The 24481-nt window shown below is 38.9% G+C and overlaps 1 protein-coding gene across 16 annotated transcripts in view; it reads left to right on the forward strand.

Moving 5' to 3' along the window:
- Window positions 1-24481, forward strand: part of NUMB (NUMB endocytic adaptor protein) — a 185986-nt gene that overhangs the window by 117786 nt on the left and 43719 nt on the right. For all 16 annotated transcript variants that reach the window (XM_074393015.1, XM_074393018.1, XM_074393014.1 and 13 more), the window contains one exon: window positions 19243-19317. In XM_074393015.1, coding sequence (XP_074249116.1) covers window positions 19243-19317 — 75 coding nt within the window. The remainder of the gene's footprint in view (window positions 1-19242; window positions 19318-24481) is intronic.

Below are 24481 nucleotides of genomic sequence, written 5' to 3' on the forward strand. Positions count from 1 at the left end.
TAATACTCTAAGGTTATATAAATGACAAAAACTGACTCTAAAACGAATTGAAAATACAGATAGACCAATTCATGTAGAAGAAATACCATAAGATATCAAAGAGGTACTTTATCTTCTATCCCCAACATAGGCAACCTCCAACCCTTAACATAGTTACCAGGCCCAGATCATTTCACAAGGAATACTATTAAAGCTTTACTAAAAAGACAAAATTAATGCTTTTTCTGTTTCCTAAAGCTTTATAAGTTTCTCTTATAACCCTATAAATTCTTTTTACTTATGTAGTATTTCAGACTTGATAGCATCCAAAAAGGAGACTAAAGGCTAAATTAATTTATAGATATCAACACAAACTCTTGATAAAATATTAACAAACAGAAACCAGCAACCCAATTAAAGAATATATGCCTTCACTCATTAGTATCTAATGACAGAATAAAGGAGCAGATGTGTTTTATATTAGGAGAAGGCAGCCCCTTACATACATACACACAGAGACTTCTCACTAAATAAGAAAAAATTGGAATCAAATGCCCAAGCCATAGTTTTAAGGAAAGCAATTACTTTGTATTTTCAGCTTGTACCATAGAGGGAGGTAGGCTTTTCCAGCAGGGAAGCTGGTTGAAAGAATAGCTGTCATGTAGGCAACTAACAGTGTCAAACATAGTTAACATAGCATATTTATTCTTCTTAAACATCTATCTTTTCTGTCCTCTAGTTCATTTTCCTACTGCCACTGCTTTAGTCAGGTCCTTATCTTTTTTTCTTCCTTAGACCCTTACAAGAACTCGACTGTTTTTGCTTCCAATCTGTCTTTCCTCTAAACGATTATCTCATTGTTGCAGTAGTGATCTTAAATCATCGCATCTTTGGTTTTATCACTTACCTACCTCATATTCTTCAGTGACTCTGTAATAAAATCTTTGGCTGGTACCTAGAAAACTTTAAAAGCATACATTTTTGTGGTCGGGCACAGAGGCTTACCCTTGTAATCCCAGCACTTTGGGAGGCCAAGGCAGGAGGATCACTTGAGCCCAGGAATTTGAAGCCTGGGCAACATAGGGAGACCCTGTCTTTACAAAAAATAAAAAAATTAGCTGGACATCATGGCATGTGACTGTGGTCTCAGCTACTCAGGAGGCTGAGGTGGGAGGATAGAGGCTGCAGTAAGGAGGTAGAGGCTGCTGTAAGCTGTGATCGCGTCACTACACTTCAGGCTGGGTGAGAGAGTGAGAACCTGTCTCAAAACAAAGCATACACTTTTAAGCTATAAAACTTGAGTTTGAATTTGGGCTTTGCTATTATTAGCTGTGTAAAAGTGTTCTGAGAATTGAGTGAATGAAAACAGTACATTAAAAACACAACACTGCCTGGTATGTCATGAGTGCATAATAAATGTTAGTTACCGCTGCTGCTATTGCTATTGGTTAGATGCTAACTGAATACTGAATTTTTTATCTGCATGGTTTTTCCTTCATTGAATTTTTAATACTAGAAATTAAATATTTTCTCTTGAATGGGAGCCTGATGTTTTTGATAGCTGTTTGGTACCTGAGTGATATGCACTGACCACACCAACCTGTTCTAGCATTAAAAATTCTGTCGTTTATCCCAGATAGCACATTTTCCATGCTTATAATTTTATTGCCTGTGTGACAATCTTTTGCACCTACAATAATGTTTCATTTCAAAGCTCCCTCACTGTGTAACTTTTTGGAAGTTATTCTTGTGACACATAGTGATCCAAAGTTAATGTCAGCCATGTCTAGTACCAGTGAAATAAGTAAGGTTACAGTTGATTGAGCAGATACATTATCATCACTGCTAAATTTGCTGGTATGCTGGCAAAGATGATAATTTGCTCTTCTACCTGAAACATTAAAAATTTAAAGAAATGGGGCCAGGCGCAGTGGCTTACACCTTTAATCTAAGTACTTTGGGAGGCCAAGACAGGAGGATCACTTGAGCCCAGGAGTGTGAGACCAGGCTGGGCAATATAGTGAGACCTTATCTTTTTAAAACAAACATAGGGAAAAAAAGCTTATAATCACTGGTTATCTTGTTATTGGAGAAATGCAAATCAAAACCACATTGAGATACCATCTCGGTTACAATGGCAATCATTAAAAAATCAGGTGACAACAGATGCTGGAGAGGATGTGGAGAAATAGGAACACTTTTACACTTTGATGGGAGTGTAAATTAGTTCAGCCATTGTGGAAGACAGTGTGGTGATTCCTCAAGGATCTAGAACTAGACAAACCACTTGATCTAGCAATCTCATTACTGGGTATATACCCAAAGATTATAACTCATTCTATTATAAAGACACATGCACATGTATGTTTATTTCAGCACTGTTCACAAGCAAAGATTTGGAACCAACCCAAATGCCCATCAGTGATAGACTGGATAAAGAAAATGTGGCACATAAACACCATGGAATACTATGCAGCCATGAAAAAGGATGAATTCATGTCCTTTGCAGGGACATGGATAAAGCTGGAAACCATCCTTCACAGCAGACTGACACAAGAACAGAAAACCAAATATCGCATGTTCTCACTCATAAGTGGGTGTTGAACAATGAGAAAACATGGACACAAGGAGGGAAACATCACACAGTGGAGCCTGTCGGGGGTCGCGGGGTAGGGGAGGGATAGCATTAGGAGAAATACTTAATGTAGATGACGGGGTGATGGATGCAGCAAACCACCATGTCACACGTATACCTATGTAACAAATGTGCAGGTTCTGCACATGTACCCTAGAACTTAAAGTATAATTTTTTTAAAATAAAAAAAAATTGTTTTAATTTAAAGAAATGACTTTGCATCAGAGCAGTGAAATGTTGGAAATAAGTTCAGCTTCATTTAGTAACTCTTAAGAACTTATTTTCTTTGTGGCCTAGTAGTAGTAAGATTTCTGTTACATGATATTGTTAGGGTATAGTTGGAATATCTGATTATTTGAAGGTAAAATTTGAACTCCAGTAGTTTAGCTCTAGAGGGTCCTTTCCCTAAGTACTATATTGTAGTTTTTTAATGTAAAATTACCACTTATGACAGTTAGGTCAGGACAATGTATTAGTCCTGACCTAACTAGAAGACCTAAAGTAGTATCCTTTTAAAGAGAATTGCAGTGGGTAAGATACCTGCAAATGTAGACAGAAGTGATGTGTTGGTAACTCATATACCACAGTGGATTGTAAATGGTGATGCTATTTTCTGAAATGGTGAACAACTCCTGATAAAATTCTTATCAAAATACAGTATTCCTTTGATTGACAGCAATTTGTACAAAAAATACTCCTGTGTGTGTGTGTGTGTGTGTGTGTGTATGTGTGTATAAATAATGGAGTTACATCTAATCTAAAACCATTATGAGTAAGTTTCTAAGTGAATGTCCAGTAGGACATTCAAATGTCATGCAGGAAGCCAGATAGCTGTCATCCATGGGCCCTTGTCCACAACCTAGGAATAATTTTTCCCAGTCATTGTTAACCAAAAATGCCCACATACATTTCCTAAACACTCCCCATTGACAAACCACTGGTGTAGGGCCTTGTAGACCATTTTAAGGATTTTGGCTTTTATTCAGAATGAATGAAAGGAAATAGGAAGCCATTGGAGAGTTTTGAACAGAGGAGTGGCATTGTATGACATGTGTGTTAAAAGGATCATTCTGGCTCCTGTGCTGAGAATCTGCTATAGACGAGCAAGTGTGATAACAAAGAGATCATTTTAGAGGCTTTTACAAAGTCCAGATGAAAGATGATACGGCTTACGTTAGGGTAACGACAGAGAAAGTGGTAAGAAGGGACTAGATTCTGGATATGTTTTGTAGATAGAACTGATATCATTTATTGATAGATTAGATTTGTGACGTGTCACAAGAGAAAGAGAAGTCAATAATTGTACCAATTTTTTTTCTTTGCTTTTTTTTTTTTTTTTGAGACGGAGTTTCGCTCTTGTTACCCAGGCTGTAGTGCAACGGCACGATCTTGGCTCACCGCAACCTCCACCTCCTGGGTTCAGGCAATTCTCCTGCCTCAACTTCCCGAGTAGCTGGGATTACAGGCAGGCACCACCACGCCCAGCTAATTTTTGTATTTTTAGTAGAGATGGAGTTTCACCATGTTGACCAGGATGGTCTCGATCTTTTGACCTCATGATCCACCTGCCTTGGCCTACCAAAGTGCTGGGATTACAGGCGTGAGCCACCGCGCCTGGCCCTCTTTGCTTGTTTTTTAAGAGACAGGATCATCCTCTGTCACCCAGTCTGGTGTGTAATGGCACAGTCATAACTCACTACAGCCTTGAAGTCCTGAGCTGAAGTCATCCTTTTGCCTTAGCCTCTCGAGAAGTTGGGACTACATACAGATGCCTGGCTGATTTTTAATTTTTTGTAGAGCTGGGGATCTTGCTGTGTTGTTCAAGCTGATCTCAAAAATTCCTGGCCTCAAGCAATTCTCCTACCTGAACCTCCCAAAGTGCTGGGATTACAGGTGTGAGCCACTGTACCTGGACTGTGCCAGTGTTTTTTATTTGAGCAATTGGAAGGGTAGAGTTCCCATATATTAATTTGGGGAAGACCGTTGAAAGAAGAGTAGATTTGTGAATTGGGGATGAAATCAAGCATTCAGTTTTGATACTGATACAAATGGTAAATTTTAAAATACAGTTTTATGCTTATTGCTGTTATAAAAATATTAATCACTTTTGTATATTGAAATTTAGATCTAGCAAGGTTACTAAATGCAGTTATTAATTATAGTATTTGAATCTTCTTTTGGTTTTTTTAATACAATAATAGTCTATGAATATATATATTTTTTTCTTTTCTTTATATTGATTTTTTTTTTTTTCTTAAGAGATGGGTTTTCACCATGTTGGCCAGGCTGGTCTTGAACTCTTGACCTCAAGTTATCCACCTGTCTCAGCTTCCCAAAGTGCTGGGATTACAGGCGTGAGCCACCGTGCCTGACCCAGTCTATGAATATTATAGCTGTATTTCTTGATTTTAATTTTTATAATTTCTTTTTCTTGACTCATTGCCCTGGGCAGAGCTTGTGGTACAGTGCTGGGTAGAATTGGTGCTGACAAGTATTCTTGCCTTATTTTTAATATTACCACAGTTTTTCCAATTAAGTGAGCTTCCCTCTACTCTTAATTAAGATTTATATAGATATCTATATATCTGTATATTTCTTTGAGTTGAATTTTGCTCTGTCACCCAAGCTGAAGTGCAGTGGCACAATTTTGTCACACTGCAACCTCCATGCCCCAGGTTCAAGCGATTCTCATGCCTTAGCCTCCCAAGTAGCTGGGATTACAGGCATGCACCACCATGCCCCGGCCAATTTTGTATTTTTAGTAGAGATGGGGTTTTGCCTTTTTGGCCAGGCTGGTCTTGAACTCTTGGTCTCAACTGATCTGCCCACCTTGGCCTCCCAAAGTGCTGAGATTACAGGTGTGAGCCACCGTGCCTGGACAGTTAAGATATATTTTTAAAACTATGAATGAAAACTGAATTTTAGCAAAAGTTTTTTCTGTACTTATTGAGATGATTATAAATTTTTTTTTTTTAAAGACAGACTCTTGCTTTTTTTGAGACAGGGAAGCACCACCACACCTGGCTAATTTTGGTATATTTGTAGAGATAGAGTTTCACCATGTTGACCAGGCTGGTCTTGAACTCCTGGCCTCATGTAAGCCGCCCACCTCAGCCTCCCAAAGAGCTAGGATTACAGGCTTGAGCTGCCATGCCCAACTGACATGATTATGATTTTTATCTTACTTGTTAAATGGTTTATTCTACTGATTAGATATTTTGAATAGGCAACCAGCTTTACATTCCTGAAATAAACTCAGCTTAGTAGTCGAATTTATTGAGTATATTGAGGGATTCTGTTTGCTAATATTTTATTCAGAAACTTCACATCTATGTTTTTGAGACAGATTGGCCTGTTTCCTTTCTTGTAATAATGCCCTTGTGAAATTTTGTATTAACAGAACTGGGGCTGGATTATAGTTTTGGCAAGGCTCTGTCTTCCTTTGATTTACTTCCATTCCTAGGGCATACTTTTCCAGGTGTTCCAGATGAAAGCCTGGGGTGTTCAGTGTAGCCCATTGCTCTGGTAGGTCCTGAAAACGAATCCTTCTTTTCTTAACAAGATGAGAATGCCCAAAACTAATTTTAACATGTCCCTTTGTTTTCTATACTTCTTTTGAATTGGTAGTTTTAGAGCAGGCATCCCCAAACTACGGCCCACGGGCCACATGCGGCCCCCTGAGGCCATTTATCCCGTCCCTCGCCGCACTTCAGGAAGGGGCACCTCTTTCATTGGTGGTCAGTGAGAGGAGCACAGTATGTGGCGGCCCTCCAACGGTCTGAGGGACAGTGACCTGGCCCCCTGTGTAAAAAGTTTGGGGATTCCTGTTTTAGAGGCTTATTAGATTTAGCTTTTTTCCCCCCACCAGAAATACTTCATTGGTGATGTTCAGAAGGCATGCAGTAGCCGATTATCATCCTCTCTCTTGTGATGAAAATAGCAGTACTCCTTTCATCATCTTTGTCTGGATTTATTCATTAAGGTTTGCAAAATGTCTATACTCCAATTCTGTCATCTTTTCTTCATTTTAAAGAAGAATAATGATAAGTTAATATATGTAAGAACAGTAAACTCTAAACCATGACTTAAAAAGGAGAGTTGCAGATAAGCTTTAACAGAGAGATTGTGTGAGGTAATTGAAAGAAGATAGATCTAGAAATCAAAAGAGTAAGAGTTCTCTTCCTTGCTCTGTTAATTTACTAAGTTATATGACCTTGTATAACTCACTTAACTTTTTGGACAAGTAATGTCACATTTGAAAAGTGAAGTTTCGGGATCTCACATTTTTTTCAGCTCTAAACTTGTATGATTAAATCGAACACATCTGCTGTTCATCTATACACATCTACAGGTATATTGTACTCCAGATGTATAGCTAAAGAATAGCCCATTTTAATTTAACTTTTCCTTTTTGGTTAAAGACTCAAAACAAGTTTTGCTATTGTGTTGTGCACTTCTGTGTACTATGTTTGCTATATAGCATAGGCTATGTATATACGTGTTAAGATGCTATAAAGCGCCTTATAACTTGATAAATATTGTGTCACTTTTGTTAATGTTGGGAACTGCTGACTGTAGAGTCTCTCACATCAGAGATCTGTATTCTCATGGATAACATCATGAAAGCAGGGGGAGGGAATCTATGTTTTTAATAATTTTTTCAAGAAAGGGAAAAATGACTTAATTCATCCCAGAATGCAATTCCACATACTGGTTTTTCTAAAATACATTTTTGTGAATAAAAGTTTCTTACTCAGAAGGAGTTTGGAAGAGGCATACAAACAAAAGAAGTCTCAGTGTCAAATATTTTAGCCATTAAAGCATAAATGAGCTGCAATTCTTCAGTGAGGTAGTGTCTCAGAGAAGAAAAGGACCTCTTTAATAATGTTTATTTCAGTGGGCTTGTTTTTCTCATAGTCTAATAAGATGCAAAGCTTATTTCTATTTCCACATTTCTACAATAGTCCATAAGTGAAATAATTTTGTTCCCTTCTTTCTATTAAGTCTTCCCTTTTTTTTTTTTTTTTCTTTTTGGCTGGCATAAATAGCTATATGTAACCAATTGAACTGATTAAGCTAAGTGATAGAATGATGCCCATTGGAAATACTTTGAAACCTGTATCCATTCCTCAGATGCTACAGGTAAATCAGAGATCATAAAACTCTACTTTCTCATTTTATTATTAATATAAAATGAAAACATGGAGGAATTGAGTTGAAGGTAGTAGTAGAAATGAGCCTTAATATAGAAAATGAAAGAAAGCACAGGTGTATAATATTACAGATAAGAAAGTGGGAAGACCCAACCAGAGGCCCAAAGAAATTAAGGTGTGTGAATACTTGGAGTATATGCTAATACTTTTTTTTTTTTTTTTTTTTGAGACGGAGTTATACGTTCTTGTTGTCCAGGCTAAAGTGCAGTGGCACAATCTTGGCTCACTGCAACCTGTGCCGCCCAGGTTCAAGCGATTCTCCTGCCTCAGCTTCCTGAGTAGCTGGGATTACGGGTGCTTGCCACCATGCCTGGCTAAGTTTTTTGTCTTTTTAGTAGAGATGGGGTTTCACCATGTTGGCTAGGCTGGTCTCGAACTCCTTACTTCAGGTGATCCGCCTGCCTTAGCCTCTCAAAGTTCTGTAGTTACAGGTGTGAGCCACCATGCCCAGCCTATGCTAATACATTTGAAATTTTAGATTAGCTATAAATGTTCTAGGAAAATATATATTACTAAAGTTAACTAAAGCAGGAAGAGAAAAATTGAATAAGCCCCAAACCTTGAAAAAAAAAAAATAGAGCTGTTAAAAAACAAAACCAAAAAACCAAAAACTGTCTCTTTATCTAAAAGGAACTGGTATAGATGGTTTCACAGGTCAGTTCTATCAAACACTCAAAGAATAATTCCTACGCTATTTAACTATATCAGAGTATATAGGAAAAAATATAGGACGGTTTTCAGATTCCTTTACAGCATTAACAAAATTCTGCTACAACAACCTAATATAGTGCAAAAAAATAAAATAGAGCATTTCTACTGATAAATATACATGAAAAAGTATTGCAGATGAGCAGTCTCAGTAGGCACAAAAATAGCAACAAATGGGATCTAAAAGTATACTAAAGACAGGCTGGGCATGGTGGTTCATGCAATTCTAGCACTTTGGGAAGGGGGAAAGGCGAGGGAGGAAGTGAGGGAGGGAGGAAAAGGAAGAAAAGGGAAGGAGGAAAGAAAGGAAATGAAGGAAGCAAAGGAAGGAAGAAAGGGAAGGAAGGAATTTATTAGCTAAAGTCTTTGGTTTCATCATCCATTTTGAAGGTATTGGACTTATACAAAGCAGAGAATTAGAACTGAGAACCCAAGATAGAACCAGAACCTCCAGTGGGCTTTACGATCTGTGAAATAGAGAACCAGAAGAAAGAGCAGAAAAAGAAGCTTGTCTGGACTCAAACCCTGGATGGGAAAAAAGGAGCCTCCTAGAAAAATACTGAAGTTTTAGGTTTGGACTTTATACATCATAACCTACATGGTGTAAGAATCCCCAAATTAATTTAAAAAACAGATCTTAGGATAGTAATATAGCTGGGGTACTGTATTAGTCCATTCTCATGCTGCTGTGAAGAAGTACCCGAGACTGGGTAATTTATAAAGAAAAGAGGTTTAATTGACTCACAGTTCCCCGTGGTTGGGGAGGCCTCAGGAGACTTAGAATCGTGGTGGAAGGTACCTCTTCACAGGGTGGCAGGAGAGAGAATGAGAGCCAGCAGGGGAAATGCAGACACTTACAAAACCATCAGATCTCATGAGATAGCTGATTATCCTGAGAACAGCATGCAGGAAACCACCCCCATGATCCAATTACTTCCACCTCATCCTGCCCTTGACACATGGGGATTATTATGATTCAAGGTGAGATTTGGGTGGGGACACAGATCCATACCATATCAGGTACCTTTTAGAAGCAAATTTCATAATTCAGAATGCGTGAAATTCCTCCAAAAAAGCTTAGCTTCAATAAAGATGACCTTGTAACTTTTTAAATTTTACAAATCATATGTAGGAATGATTAGCAGATACAATAAAGGATTATACAATAAGAGACAACAAGAAAATTAGCACTGTAAGACCTTGGGATAATAGAGGATAGAAAAGACTATAAAATATATGTGTAGAAAATCATTAGAACTCCAGCCTCTCCAGCCTTTGGACTCTGGGAATTGTACCAGCAGCTCCCACCCAGGTTCTCAGGCCTTCAGCCTCAGAGAGTTGTATTGTCCTTGGTTTTGAGGCTTTTGGACTTGGACTGAACCACACTATTAGTTTCCCTGGGTCTCCAGCTTGAAGTCTGTCATGGGACTTCTCATCCTCCGTAATTACATGGCCAGTTCCTATAGTAAATATTCATTCATTCATCTGTCCATCTGTCCAACCATCTGTCTGTCCATCCATCCATCCTTTTGGTTCTGTTTCTCTGGAAAACCCTCATTAATACAGTAGACAAGGCTGAACACCTGGAATACTATAATAAATCTGTATTTAATAACCAAACACATATATAGTATTCATTATGTGTGAGGTGCTGTTCTGAGTACTTTGTATGTATTAATTCATTTAATGCTCAAACTGCCAGTGGTTACTACTATATTCTTTTAGAAGATGAGGAAATTGAGACACAGACGAGTGATACACAGACAAGTCAGGTAATTCGTCCAAGACCATGAAGCCAGAAAGCTGCAAATCAGGGGTTAGATACCTAACCATTTCTATATTTTGCTTCTACGTACTTGGCAGATAATTGAGAGCAACAAAATTTCTGATCAGGGAAATGTGACTATGAAGAAAAAATATATATATAACCGATTGAAAGGCAAGTAAAGAGGAAGAACTGGAAAATACTTTAAGGCTGGGCATGGTGGCTGAAGTCTATCATCTCAGCGCTTTGGGAGGCCATGGCAGGCAGAATGTTTGAGCTCAGGAGTTTGAGACCAGTCTGGGCAACACAGCAAAACCACATCTCTACAAAAAAAAAAAAAAAAAAAAAAAATTTAACTGGTGTCGTGGTGTATGCCTGTAGTCCCAGCTCTACTTGGGGGCTGGATTGGAGGTGGGAGGATTGCTTGAGCCTAAAGCTGCAGTTAACTATGTTTGGACCACTGCACTCAACCTGGATGACAAAGCAAGATCCTGTCTCAAAACAAAAAAAAAAGAAAGAAGAAAAAAGAAAATACTTTGAAATATTTGCCCTTGCTGTTGAGACCTGAGGTGTTAGTAAAAAGAAATAAGCAGGCAAATACAAACATCAGAGGTACAGGAGGTGCAGTTTTCAACAAGCTAAGCTCTGAAGGCCACCAGGGAAATCAGATAATAGTTAAAGTAGCTTTTATTTATTGAGCACTTACTGATTACCAGACACTATACTAGGTTATTTAAATATATAAACTCGCCGGGCACGGTGGCTCAAGCCTGTAATCCCAGCACTTTGGGAGGCCGAGGCGGGTGGATCATGAGGTCAAGAGATCGAGACCATCCTGGTCAACATGGTGAAACCTCGTCTCTACTAAAAATAAAAAAAAATTAGCTGGGCATGGTGGCACGTGCCTGTAATCCCAGCTACTCAGGAGGCTGAGGCAGGAGAATTGCCTGAACCCAGGGGGTGGAGGTTGTGGTGAGCCGAGATCGCGCCATTGCACTCCAGCCTGGGTAACAAGAGCGAAACTCCGTCTCAAAAAAAAAACATATATATATATATATATATATATATATATATATATATATATATATATATATAAACTCTTTTTAATTCGTGAAACAACACTACTGAGTCACAGGATAGTTAAGTAATCTTCCTGAGGTCAAGTAACAAGTGCAGTGAGCTGAGATTCAAAACTTGGGACTGGAGTTCAAGAGAGAAATTGGAAAAATAAGAATCAGTGTATAATTTATGTATTAAGGGTGAAAGCTATGGGAAATTCAAAGAGAGTAGTCAGAAACTCCTAAAATTCTACTTGTGCTCAGAGTCTAAAATATACTGAGTGTTTCCTGTTAGGTACATGCTAAATGCTTTGCATATATAGTCAGCCCTCCGAATCCATAGATTCAGCCAACTGCAAATTACTGTTTAAGGACAGGAGAAGATGGGCATCCCAGCTCTGAGAGAGAAAAAAGAGAGAAAGAGGGTTGAAAAGGGAGAAGCTCAAACTGAAATTTCAGATGAATTAATTCATATAATACATATATAGTTAGCACTATTATATATGCCATACACTAGTGGTTAGCATACCTGAATAAATAAAACACATACAAATTTCCTACCATTGTGGAGTTTACAATTTAAATCAAAAAACTGCTGAGAACTTGGATTAGGCAAAGACTGCTTAGATATAATATCAAAAACAGTCCATTAAAAAAATTAACATCATCAAAACGAAAACTTCTGCTTTGCTAAAGACACTGTTAAGAGAATGAAAAGTTGGCCGTGTGCCATGGCTTACGCCTGTAATCCCAGCACTTTGGGAGGCCGAAGGAAGTAGATCACCTGAGGTTGGGAGTTTGAGACCAGCCTGACCAACATGGAGAAACCCCATCGCTACTAAAAATACAAAATTAGCCAGGAATGATGGCACATGCCTGTAATTCCGGCTACTCAGGAGGCTGATGCAAGAGAATTACTTGAACCAGGGAGGCGGAGGTTGCTGTGAGCTGAGATCGCGCCGTTGGACTCCCTCCCGCCTGGACAACAAGAGTGAAACTCCATCTCAAAAAAAAAAAAGAGAGAGAGAATGAAAAGCAAAGCCACAGACTAGGAGAAAACATGTGCAAAACACGTCTACAAAGGGTTTGAACTCAGAGTGTATTAAGAACTCTCAGTCGGGCGTGGTGGCTCATGCTTGTAATCCCAGCACTTTGGGAGGCCGAGGTGGGCAGATCACCTGTGGTCAGGAGTTCGAGACCAGCCTGGCCAACATAGTGAAACCCTGTCTATACTAACAAATACAAAAATTTCCCGGGCGGGTGGCAGACGCCTGTAATCCCAGCTACTTAGGATGCAAAGGCAGGAGAATCACTTGAACCCAGGAAGGTATGTTGCAGTGAGCGGAGATTGCGCCATTGCACTCCAGCCTGGGCAACAGACTCAAAAAAAAAAAACACCAACAACTCTAACCTTAAACCCAACAGGAAAGAAATAACATAATTTTTTAGAATGGACAAAAAATTTAAACAGATACTTCATCAAATAAGATGTGGGTGCAAATAAATACAAAAAAGATGTGGACAAGTGGATGCCCAGTATTAGTCATTATGGATATTATGCAAATTAAAATGACAAGAGATATACCACTACATACCAAAAAAAAAGACAATACCAATTGCTGGCCAGGATGTGGAGCACCTGTAACTCATACGTTGCAGGTGGAACTGTAAAATAATGCAGACATTTTGGGAAGCAGTATCTTATAAAGTCAGGCATTCATTAACCATATGACCAAATTTCTTACCTATAAAGGAATAGTATAGTGGCTTTATTTATTATCACCAAAACTGTAAATAACCAAGATGTACTTCAACTGGTGATTGGATAAACATAGTGATATAGGCATACGATGAAATACTTTTTCGTGGTAAAGGAGAACATACTGTATGATTCCATTTATATGCCATTCCTTGTGTGTGTATGTGCAAGCGCGTGCGTGTGCATGTGTGTGTGAGTTGGAGTCTCGCTCTTTCACCCAGGCTGGAGTACATTGGTACCATCTTGGCTCACTGCAACCTCTGCCTCTCGGGTTCAAGCAATTTTCGTGCCTCAGCCTCCTGAATAGTGGGGATTATGGGAGCCTGCCACCACACCCAGCCAATGCTTGTTTTTAGTAGAGATGAGGTTTCACCATATTGGCCAGGCGGGTCTCAAACTCCTGACCTCAAGTGATTCGCCTGCCCCAACCTCCCAAAGTGCTGAGATTACAGGCATGAGCCACCGCGCCCAGCCAATACGATATTCTTTAAAAGGAAAAGTTTCAGGAAGAGAAAACAGATCAGTAGTTGCAGAGGCTGGGGATTGGGGGAAGAGTTTATTACAAATGGGCATCACGAGGGAATTTTTGAGGGTGATCAAACTTGATCACGGTGGTAGTTACACAGCTATATACATTTGTCAAATCTCATAGACCTCTAAACCAAAAAGAGTGAATTTTACTGTATGGTTTTAAAAAACTGAATAAATCTATGCCCTATAGGACCACGTATATGAACTAGAGTATCTCCAAGAATCAGTCTTACTCGGAAATTACAGGTGTTAGATTTTTAACTAATTTTTTACTTTTGTTCAATAATGATGAACTTCTGGCCGGGCACGGTGGCTCAAGCCTGTAATCCCAGCACTTTGGGAGGCCGAGGCGGGCGGATCACGAGGTCAAGAGATCGAGACCATTCTGGTCAACATGGTGAAACCCTGTCTCTACTAAAAAATACAAAAAATTAGCTGGGCATGGTGGCGTGTGCCTGTAATCCCAGCTACTGAGGAGGCTGAGGCAGGAGAATTGCCTGAACCCGGGAGGCGGAGGTTATGGTGAGCCGAGATCGCGCCATTGCACTCCAGCCTGGGTAACAAGAACGAAACTCCGTCTCAGAAAAAAAAAAAAAAAAATGATGAACTTCTGCAGCACCATATTCCAAAATGTCATTAAGCTTCTTTGTCAGGGGGCTTAATTATTATTAAGATAATTATTAATAATTATCTTCATATTAATAGTTATCTTTAAAGTGGAAATTTTGTAACTTGAGAAGAATTGAGAAAGTATGAATAATGATGAACTTATTTTAGATGTTTTCACTTCAAAGTGGAAATTTTGTAACTTGAGAGGAATTGAGAAAGTATGAATAATGATGAACTTATTTTAGATGTTTTCACTGAGTTTTCAGAGAGGCTTACTTGTTATTGACAGTTTCAGCCCTGCCAGAGGAAGAATTTGCCAGGGAAATGACTTGTATTTATTTAAATGTAGGAAGAAAATCTGGTGGAAAGAAACTGTTGTTTTTTAAATTTCCTTATGATAGGAATGAAAAATCAGGGAAAATTTTTTGAATTGTGGTTAAGTCAAGTGTGAGACCTTTGGACTTTGAAGTTATAAATGTAAACCATATTATTCCCTTACTAGCTGTGTATATAATTTTGGGAAAGTTATTCAGCATTCCTGAGCCTCATTTCCTTTCCTCAGTTTTAAAATCAAGTGTGCAAACATACCTTTTTGAGTAGTTATTAGGTTAGGCAAAATATAAAAGCATTCAGCACAGTTTCTGGCACATAGTAGGTAATTAGTAAATGTTAATTCCTTTTTAATTAACATTTCCTATGCCAGTCTGTCCAGTTAGGTCTCAGGCTACAAGTTCTTACTCACTTTCTGTGGGATGTGCTTCCAGTATCAGTTCAGTTTTCTTTTTCTTTCTTCTTTTTTTTTTTTTTGAGACACAGTTTCGTCCTTGTTGCCCAAGCTGGAGTGCAGTGGCCTGATCTAGGCTCACTGCAATTTCTGCCTCCCAGGTTCAAGTGATTCTCCTGCCGCAGCCTCCCAAGTAGCTGGGATTACAGGCGCCTGCCACCATACCCGGCTAATTTTTATAATTTTAGTAGAGATGGGGTTTTGCCATGTTGGCCAGGCTGGTCTCAAACTCCTGACCTCAAGTAATCCACCCGCCTTGGCCTCCCAAAATGCTGGGATTACAGGCTGGGATTACACTGTGCCCAGCCATCAGTTCAGTTTTCAAAGCCTCTGCAATACTAATCTGATCTGTGGTGCTATTCTGATCTATTCTGTGTATATGTCATTTAGGGGTCAGTTTGGGAACCAGGAGGTGGTCTGTATATTAGTTCATCTCTCAAAGTCCTGGGTATGGTAATTAGGATCAGATTCTTAGCTGTGTAGCTGCAGGGTAAGCCTAAGTAAGAATTCACAAATTCATGGTGTCTTTCCCAAGCTCCTCCTTTCCTATGCCTTCTTTGGTACTTTCTGGTTCCCTGGAGCTTCCCTTTCTTATCCTCTAGCCAGAAACCTAGGGCTCTCATTGCTCTGTACTACCATGAAGTTCCACAATTTCACTTGTATCTACAGTCAAATGGCAGGAGATCAGAGAGGAAGGAAAAAAGCAAAAGGGAGATTGGCCCCATCTTCTTGGAATCACAGTTCTACTAAACAGAGACGTAGGTCCCCTTCCCTTAGAGGTGTGGCTCTTGAACGTTTCTTTTTCTTTTTCTTTTTTTTTTTTTTGAGATGGAGTTTCGCTCTTGTTACCCACGCCTGGAGTACCATGGCGCGATCTCGGCTCACTGCAACCTCCGCCTCCTGGGTTCAGGCAGTTCTCCTGCCTCAGCCTCCTGAGTAGCTGGGATTACAGGCACGTGCCACCATGCGCAGCTCATTTTTTTTATTCTTAGTAGAGACGGGGTTTCAGCATGTTGACCAGGATGGTCTTGATCTCTTGACCTCGTGATCCACCCGCCTCGGCCTCCCAAAGTGCTGGGATTACAGGCTTGAGCCACCGTGCCCGGCAAAGGTTTCTTTTGTTGCTACCTCTGCTGCCACCACACCATCACAGGATTTTCTGGTGTCTGAGGTGTGAGAGAACAAATAAAAGAGAAGGGGACTCCCATACTCTCTGAGCTTTAGGAGTTCCATTTACTGGTCCTCAGACCAGAGCTAGAGTAATTTTCCCAGACATCTTTCTGTGTTTTTATTTTTTTATTTTTTTTGAGGTGCAGTTTGCCTCTTGTTGCCCAAGCTGGAATGCAATGGCGTGATCTCGGCTCACTGCAACCTCTACCTCCAGGGTTCAAGTGATTCTCCTGCCTCAGGCTCTCGAGTAGTTGGGATTACAGGTGCATGCCACCATGCTCAACTAATCATTGTATTTTCAGTAAAGATGGGGTTTTTCCATGTTGGTCAGGCTGATCTTTGAACTCCCAACCTCAGATGATCCGCCTGCCTTGGCCTCCCAAAGTGCTGGGATTACGGGCGTGAGCCACTGCACCTGGCCTCCCAGACATCTTTCTGTACCACAGCACTCACTTTTGGATTTCTGGCTGTGCTAAGTTCAGGCTTGTCAACCTAAAAGGAAGAAGCTGAGGCAAAATTAATATAAGTAGAAGATTTATTTGGGACAAGGTTGAGTATTGCAACCCAGGAGCATAGATTCAAGTTGCCCTGAATGTACACTTCAATTAGTAGTTTCAGGTGATTTTTGTTTGTTTGTTTGTTTGTTTGTTTTTAAAAGGTTTTTTTTTTTTGTTTTTTTTTTAGAGACAGGGTCTCTCTCTGTCACCCAGGCTGGTGTGCAGTGGCATGATCATAGTTCATTGTAGCCTCGGACTCCTGGGTTTAAGCATTCCTCTTGCCTCCCCCTCCTGAATGGTTAATACTACAGGTGTGTGCTAATTTTTTTTATTTTTTTGTAGAGACAGGGTCTCACTATGTTGACCAGGCTGGTCTTGAACTCGTGGTCTCAAATGATCTTCTTACCTTGGCTTCCCAAGTACTAGGATTACAGGCTTGAACCACCATACCCAGCAAGCAAGTGGATTTTTAAAAGCAAAAGAAGAGGATAGGGAGTGGGCTGATACAAAGTTGTGTGTCAGGAATTCTCATTGGTTCACGGAAGTAACATTGACTAGTGATTGGCTATACGTTGTTAAGCAGTAGGCAGGGTATGGGTTATAGTGTCTGGTGTGACATTATTAGGTTTATTTGTAGCTACTTGTAGCAGTAGCAAGCATTTTCAGGAGAGAGATAATAGGTCAAAGTGTGTAGTAGGGCATGATTCAGTCTCATTTTAATGTGTCCTTTGGCCTGATGATTAAAAGGACTTACATTCCTCAGATAAAAGTTATTTTCTCCGGCTGGAGGTACCAAAGAGAGAAAGGGGAGGTAAATTCCTTTCCATTTCCACAGTACTTTGAATTCTGGTCTTCTATTCCGATTCATCTTCTTTTTACTTTTCAGAAAGCTTAAGTACCTACCTGTTCCATGAATTCTGTCCAGGTTTTACAGTTTCAGTCAGTGGGAGGAACAGGGTGTAGTGTGCCTACTCCATCTTACCTGGAATGAGACCCTAAATTTTCTTTTAAAAGATAGCACTTGTCGTATTGCCACCATCCCTCTGCTTTTTTTAACTCAGGACTTTTCCCATGCTAAGGTACAGCTTGAATCATATTACTACCTTGCAAAAAAAAAAAAAAAAAATCTTTATTAGATCTCCATTGTCTCTAGGGTTAAGTGCTGACTCTTTATTTTAGCACTTCAATTCCCCAGCTGCATGTATTTCATATTCAGGCCAAACAGGAATACTTGTTAATGCTGGGGAGAAGAGAACTTTCCCTCTACCCGTTGAACATTCAGTATTTGAGTATGTGAGATAATCTGACAGTAGACAGATTAGCAGGAAAAAAAAAAGGCAAAATTTATTATGTAAGAGCCTCACAAAATACAAGACTTGAAGAAGGCCAGATGATTGACATTTTTATGGCACCCTGAGCTACAGAAGGAATAGGGACTTGAGGGTAGGTGGTGACAACCTATGGGAATATGAGGGGAGGAAATGCACAGTGAGCAAAGGTTGCCTTGTTATGCAGATAAAAAGTCTCTCCTGTGATACAAGTTGTCTGGAACAGCCCTCAGAAGAATAGGTGATAGCTTGTGACAGAGTCTGGGGTGTTGACCTTTAGTCTCTTCTCCTGTGATACAGTTAATCTACCTAGTTGATAAGATTCCCAGGGAGGGAGTATATAACAATTGAGCTCCTTTTTGAAGGATCTATCTTTAGGCAGGTAAGAGAACTTCAGAGAAAGCCCCTCCTGCTCTTGGGGAGAAGAAGGGGTTAGAGTCAGGAGGGCAAGAAAAGATTAGACCTTGGTTCTTTTTTAGTTCAAAGCATTCAGCACCATGCTTTGGCATAATGTGTTCAGAGTCCCAGCACTGACACATAGTTATCCTATTTTACACCTATAACTTTATGTAATTCTCTCAGCCTGAAACAGTTTTTCAACCTTTCAGTTTTTGCCTCTTCAAATTTTATGTGACTTTTAAAGCTCAGATGTAATACCTTCATAAAATTTGTTTTGGTTATCTTATCTTGATCTTATATTCTCCCCATAAAAGGAGTGTGTGATTTCTTCAGCCTTTGAAAAACTGCCATTTTTGTTTGTGCCTCTTTAAGGATGTGTATATACACTTTGTCTTAGGATTGCTTTTATGTGTAGAGACATAGTAACTGTTTCTAGCACAGGCTATTACGCTTCAGATCAGTAGATTCAAGTAATATTTCGTGTCTACTGTGTACTTCTTCACTTATCATCTATAACACTTCTTTGAAATAATTATTCTAAATCTTATTCCTATAAGGACACTGAGAATATGTAAAGTAACATTATCTGAACTCTTTTACAAGAGAGGTGTATTTTTTTTAGTGTAGGAATTTCAATACAGGTTGTGTGTCTCTTATCCAACATGCTTGATACCCAGAAGTGTTTCAGATTTCAAATTTTTTCAGATTTGGAATGTTTAACCTGTATTCAATTTAAATGTAAAGTTTACTATATAGTAGCTATTTGGTAAACATAGCAATAGCCCTAACTTTTCCTTCTTTCTGCAGTACCTTGGCCATGTAGAAGTTGATGAATCAAGAGGAATGCACATCTGTGAAGATGCTGTAAAAAGATTGAAAGCTGTATGTATTTGATGATTGCCAATGTTGATCTATATGCTATCAATAGTTTCTTAAAAGATTTTGCTCAGTAAATTTTAGTGACCCAGTAAGAACTGTGTTTCTGTTAAGATGATGTGGGCTTGCTAAGAAGGAGCATCTCAGTCAAGCATAGTGGCTTACTCCTGTAACCCTAGCACTTTGTGAGACTGAGGCAGGAGGATTGCATGAAGCCAGGAGTTCGAGACCAGCTTGGGCATATGGAGACCCTGTCTCTATTAATTTCAAAAAAAGTTTTCTTAAGTAATAAAAACATTTAAAGGCATCTCATGTTGTCCATCCAAGATATAAATTGTAAGACCAGCCTCTTCATTTTAGGTCAGACATGATGTTAAAGGTGCTTTTGATTTATAACCCATATGAAACGAATGCTGTGAAATTTGATAGAAGAATAGTATTCTAAGACTAGGATAAAATGTTTACAGTTAACATCTTAACCTAACTGTGATAACTGGGCTATAAATTACGGATTTTAAATATAGTATAAAAAATAGCTTCGTGGGGAAAAGTAAAGGGTAGAGATATCTGTGTTGACGCCTGGTGAGATTTCCTTTTTGGAGACTTATTGTCTTGACTCCTACTCCCCAGTTTTTTTCCCTATGCACCTCTAACATAAACAGTCTATTTCTACTGCCTTTCACATAAACTTCAGCACACATGAAGTAGAGAGCCCTTTCCCAGGGTAACTAATGTTTCCTCTGCCTCCTGTGCCATAGAACACATCTCAGGTACATGCCTTGTGTATTCAGTGAAAGGAGAGAATGAGTTTGGAGTTCATAAAGATTCAGATTAAAGTGTTAATTTCAGATTTTCCATAGGTTTGAAGAATGTTCCCACAGATCTGATAGCCCTCTTCACAACCTTCCTTTTCTCTAATATATGGCCTTTCCCCACTTTGCTGTGAAAGCTTTAAGCATTACTTCTGCATGCCATGGCCCCAACAGCATTAAATACATGTTGGTTTGGGTTTGCTAGTATGGTGGGCTGCCACAAGTTTGACTACTAATGTGTGCTTTTTTTCCCTGAATTTGCTTAGTAATCAGAACTTTTCTGCTTCTTGGCATATTCTACATTACTTCTTATCTATAATTCCTGAATATAAAAAATATAAAACTAAGGAAGCAGCCAACTCAGAGAGGTAGACTTCATTTTTGAGTAAGTAACTGAATCTGGTGTAGAAGGGAAAGGAGAAACATAACTGGCTATAGTATACAAAGAACTAAATAATAATAATAAAAAGGTATAGACATACACACACAAACACACACACACACACACACACACACACGTATACCTGTACATACTCTTTACCTCAGATTTTGATCATTAAAATTCTTAAATGATTCAACCCTTTGCTAGTCTTATCTGTGCTCTACAATCTGTCATTTATGTTAAGGGGACCTTGTGTTATGGTACATGAAATTATAGATCTTCCACGCCAACCTAAATATATTCCCCAGTTAAACATAGTCTTAGATAATTTAATTTTCCATTTTGTCAGAACCCATTTAAAGGAGAAGTAAAAATTTAATTTCTTCTGTAACAAAATAATTCTTTCTGGGTTGATCTAGAAGAATAATAAATAAAATATTGGTTACCTGGGAGGCTGAGGTAGGAGGATTGCTTGAGTCTAGGAGTTTGAGACCAGCCTGGGCAACACAGTGAGCCCTTGTCTCAAATAAATAAATACACAAACAAGATGACTTTAGCTAAAAATGTATTTTTAAAGTAATACAATTATTTGTCCATTGAAGAATATTTTACATTAATGACTGAAAACAAATCAGTGAACAGATTAAATAGCCCTGAAACAACTATAAATAATTATTAAAATCTTATAATTGGCCGGGCGCGGTGGCTCACGCCTGTAATCCCAGCACTTTGGGAGGCCGAGGAGGGTGGATCACAAGGTCAAGAGATCGAGACCATTCTGGTCAACATGGTGAAACCCCGTCTCTACTAAAAATACAAAAATTAGTTGGGCATGGTGGTGCACACCTGTAGTCCCAGCTACTCGGGAGGCTGAGGCAGGAGAATTGCTTGAACCCAGGAGGCGGAGGTTGCAGTGAGCCGAGATTGCACCATTGCACTCCAGCCTGGGTAATGAGAACGAGACTCCGTCTCAAAAAAAAAAAAAAAAAAAAAATCTTATAATTTACACAACTTATGGTGAAATGGCCACTATGGAATGAGCCTTTAGAAAATCTTTTGATTCAAAGTATGGCTTCATGTGACACTGTAAGTAAGGAAAAGCTAGAGGTGGTTTAAGTTTGCCCAGAACATATTGAGAAATGGTATTTCATTGTTAAATAAGCAGTTAATCCTCTTAACTGTCTAGTTTTTTTTTTTTTAAATAGTTAGGATCATCTCTTTATTATGTAAGCAATATGTGTTTATTGTGTAAAATACAAGTAAACCAAAAAATTACACAAATAAAATGAAATCTCCTGCAGTCCCAGAGATAGCCACTATTTAACTGTCTAGTTTTAAAACTAATGTTTCAGTGGATTTTTTTTATTTTACCTTTTTTTTAAACCAAGAAGATAATACACTATAAGTATGATTGCTTAAGGCATAGGAGTATTTAAATAATAAAAGTTAATGTTTTTATATTCATCAGAATTAGGAACTAAATAGCCATTTAAAAAATTAATCCTATGCATTGAACAGTGACTGACACGTAGTAGTAACTAAAAAAAATTTCTAGAATGAATATACAGAATACAATCCTATCTGTAATATGTGGTCAAATTGAGTCTTACAATAACCATAATCAAATATTTTATCTAATGTTTTAAGTTTACCAAAACTGTTTTGCATATTTCTAAAGATCTTTATTTTCTTATGGTCTTTAATGACTAAAAGAAAGTTTTAAGCTCAGTGCAGTAGCTTTCGCCTATAATCTCAGCTACTCAGAAGCCTGAGATGGGAGGATCACATAAAGTGAGGAGTCCAAGACCAGCCTGGGTAACACAGTAAGACCCTGTCTCTATAAAAATAAATAAATAAATAAATAAAAAGTTTTAGATATGTCGATGATTATTTTCTAAACGTACTTTAGCTTTTAAACTTTGAGGGGAAACTGACCATTTCTAGACTTTTTACCAAGAAGTTTTTTAAAATTTTTCAGACAAATTCTAGATCTGGAGCAAATGTTATATGTAGCTTTGCACTGGCAAACATGTATTATAAAAATATGAAATTGAAGTTTTGGGTTACTGGGTCAGATATTCAATGAAACATCCCCCTTCTTTTAAATACTCTTTCTAGAGCTATACAGAGAATCTTGTACAAAGTAGAAAGTCCTTAGGATACTGTTCTTCTCATATCATAGTGTGTCACATGTATTCCTGATTTTTGTCTTCCTTTCTTATTTTTACTATGCAGAAATTTCTAGTTGCTTTTTTATTTCTCTGAGCAAACATTCATCTAAAAAGCATCCACTGGGAATTTATAACCTACTTTGCCAGATAGTTATATTGTGCCAAATGCTATATTTCTAGAGACTTTTTGTTTATTTTTTTATAGATTATAAAGCTTCCTGTTAGAGTTTCAAGTAAGTGGAAGCAAACATAAGGTTGTATAAGCCTGCAGAGGGTTAAAGAAGAAATAGAGGCCGGGTGCAGAGGCTCAAGCCTGTAATCCCAGCACTTTGGGAGGCCGGGGTGGGTGGATCACAAGGTCAGGAGATCAAGACCATCCTGGTCAACATGGTGAAACCTCGTCTCTACTAAAAATATAAAAAATTAGCTGGGCATGGTGGCGCGTGCCTGTAATCCCAGCTATTCAGGAGGCTGAGGCAGGAGAATTGCTTGAACCCAGGAGGCAGAGGTTGCGGTGAGCCGAGATCACGCCATTGCACTCCAGCCTGGGTAACAAGAGTGAAACTCTGTCTCAAAAAAAAAAAGAAGAAGAAGAAGAAATAGAATGTCTTTTGAAATTAGTTCGAATGCCAAAGTTTAAAAATTTAAAGAATAAAGGCCAGGCGCCGTGGCTCAAGCCTGTAATCCCAGCACTTTGGGAGGCTGAGGCAGGTGGATCACGAGGTCAAGAGATCGAGACCGTCCTGGTCAACATGGTGAAACCCCGTCTCTACTAAAAATACAAAAAATTAGCTGGGCATGGTGGCGCGTGCCTGTAATCCCAGCTACTCAGGAGGCTGAGGCAGGAGAGTTGCCTGAACCCAGGAGGCGGAGGTTGCGGTGAGCCGAGATCGTGCCGTTGCACTCCAGCCTGGGTAACAAGAGCAAAACTCCGTCTCAAAAAAAAAAAAAAAAAATTAAAGAATAGTTCAGATGTACCAGCTAAGTAACAGAACAAGTATTTTAAACCTATCGTGAATGATCTTTGGAAGGCAGCTATGCTTACCACTATACCACCAAAGCATCTAGGGAATAATCTTTGAACTAAAAATTTAACATTTCTAGTGCTTTTCTTTCCTTTTTTGGAGACAAAGTTTTGCTTTGTCGCCCAGGCTGGAGTGCAGTGGCATGACCTCAGCTCACTGCAACTTCTGCCTCCCAGGTTCACCTGATTCTCCAGAGTAGCTGGGATTACAGATAGATGCCCACCACCACACCCAGCTAATTTTTTGTATTTTTAGTAGAGACAGGGTTTCACCATGTTGGCCAGGCTGGTCTTGAACTCCCGACCTCAGGTGATCCACCTGCCTTGGCCTCCCAAAGTGCTAGGATTACAGGCATGAACCACCGCGCACGGCCTTCTAGTGATTTTTAAATTTGTGAACAATTGAGAAAAGAGATAATTTGCAAGTGTTTTTCCCCCAAAACACTCTCTTACAATTTAGAATTACATTAACTTTAAGTAAAAGTCATCTGCATACTTGATATGCTCAAATGAAAAAAAATTATAACTAAACAAGACAGTGTTTTAAAAATATGCTCCTCATTGCATAAATATGTTAATTTTAAAAATTTCTGTGCATAAAGTTACTGACAGCTGTTTTTTTTCTGGTATTTTTTTCTTTTTTATTATTTTGTCCTGCTGTACAAGTGACAGCTATTTTCAGCTTATTTCCTTTGTGACATAACTTCACTGATTAGCTACTTTGGGGTTTAGCTTCAATAGGATAAATGATGGAAGTCACTATTGCCCATTGTTAATGCCT

Source organism: Saimiri boliviensis, chromosome 2, assembly GCF_048565385.1.
Source record: "Saimiri boliviensis isolate mSaiBol1 chromosome 2, mSaiBol1.pri, whole genome shotgun sequence".
In the NCBI taxonomy this organism is placed as follows: Eukaryota; Metazoa; Chordata; class Mammalia; order Primates; family Cebidae; genus Saimiri; species Saimiri boliviensis.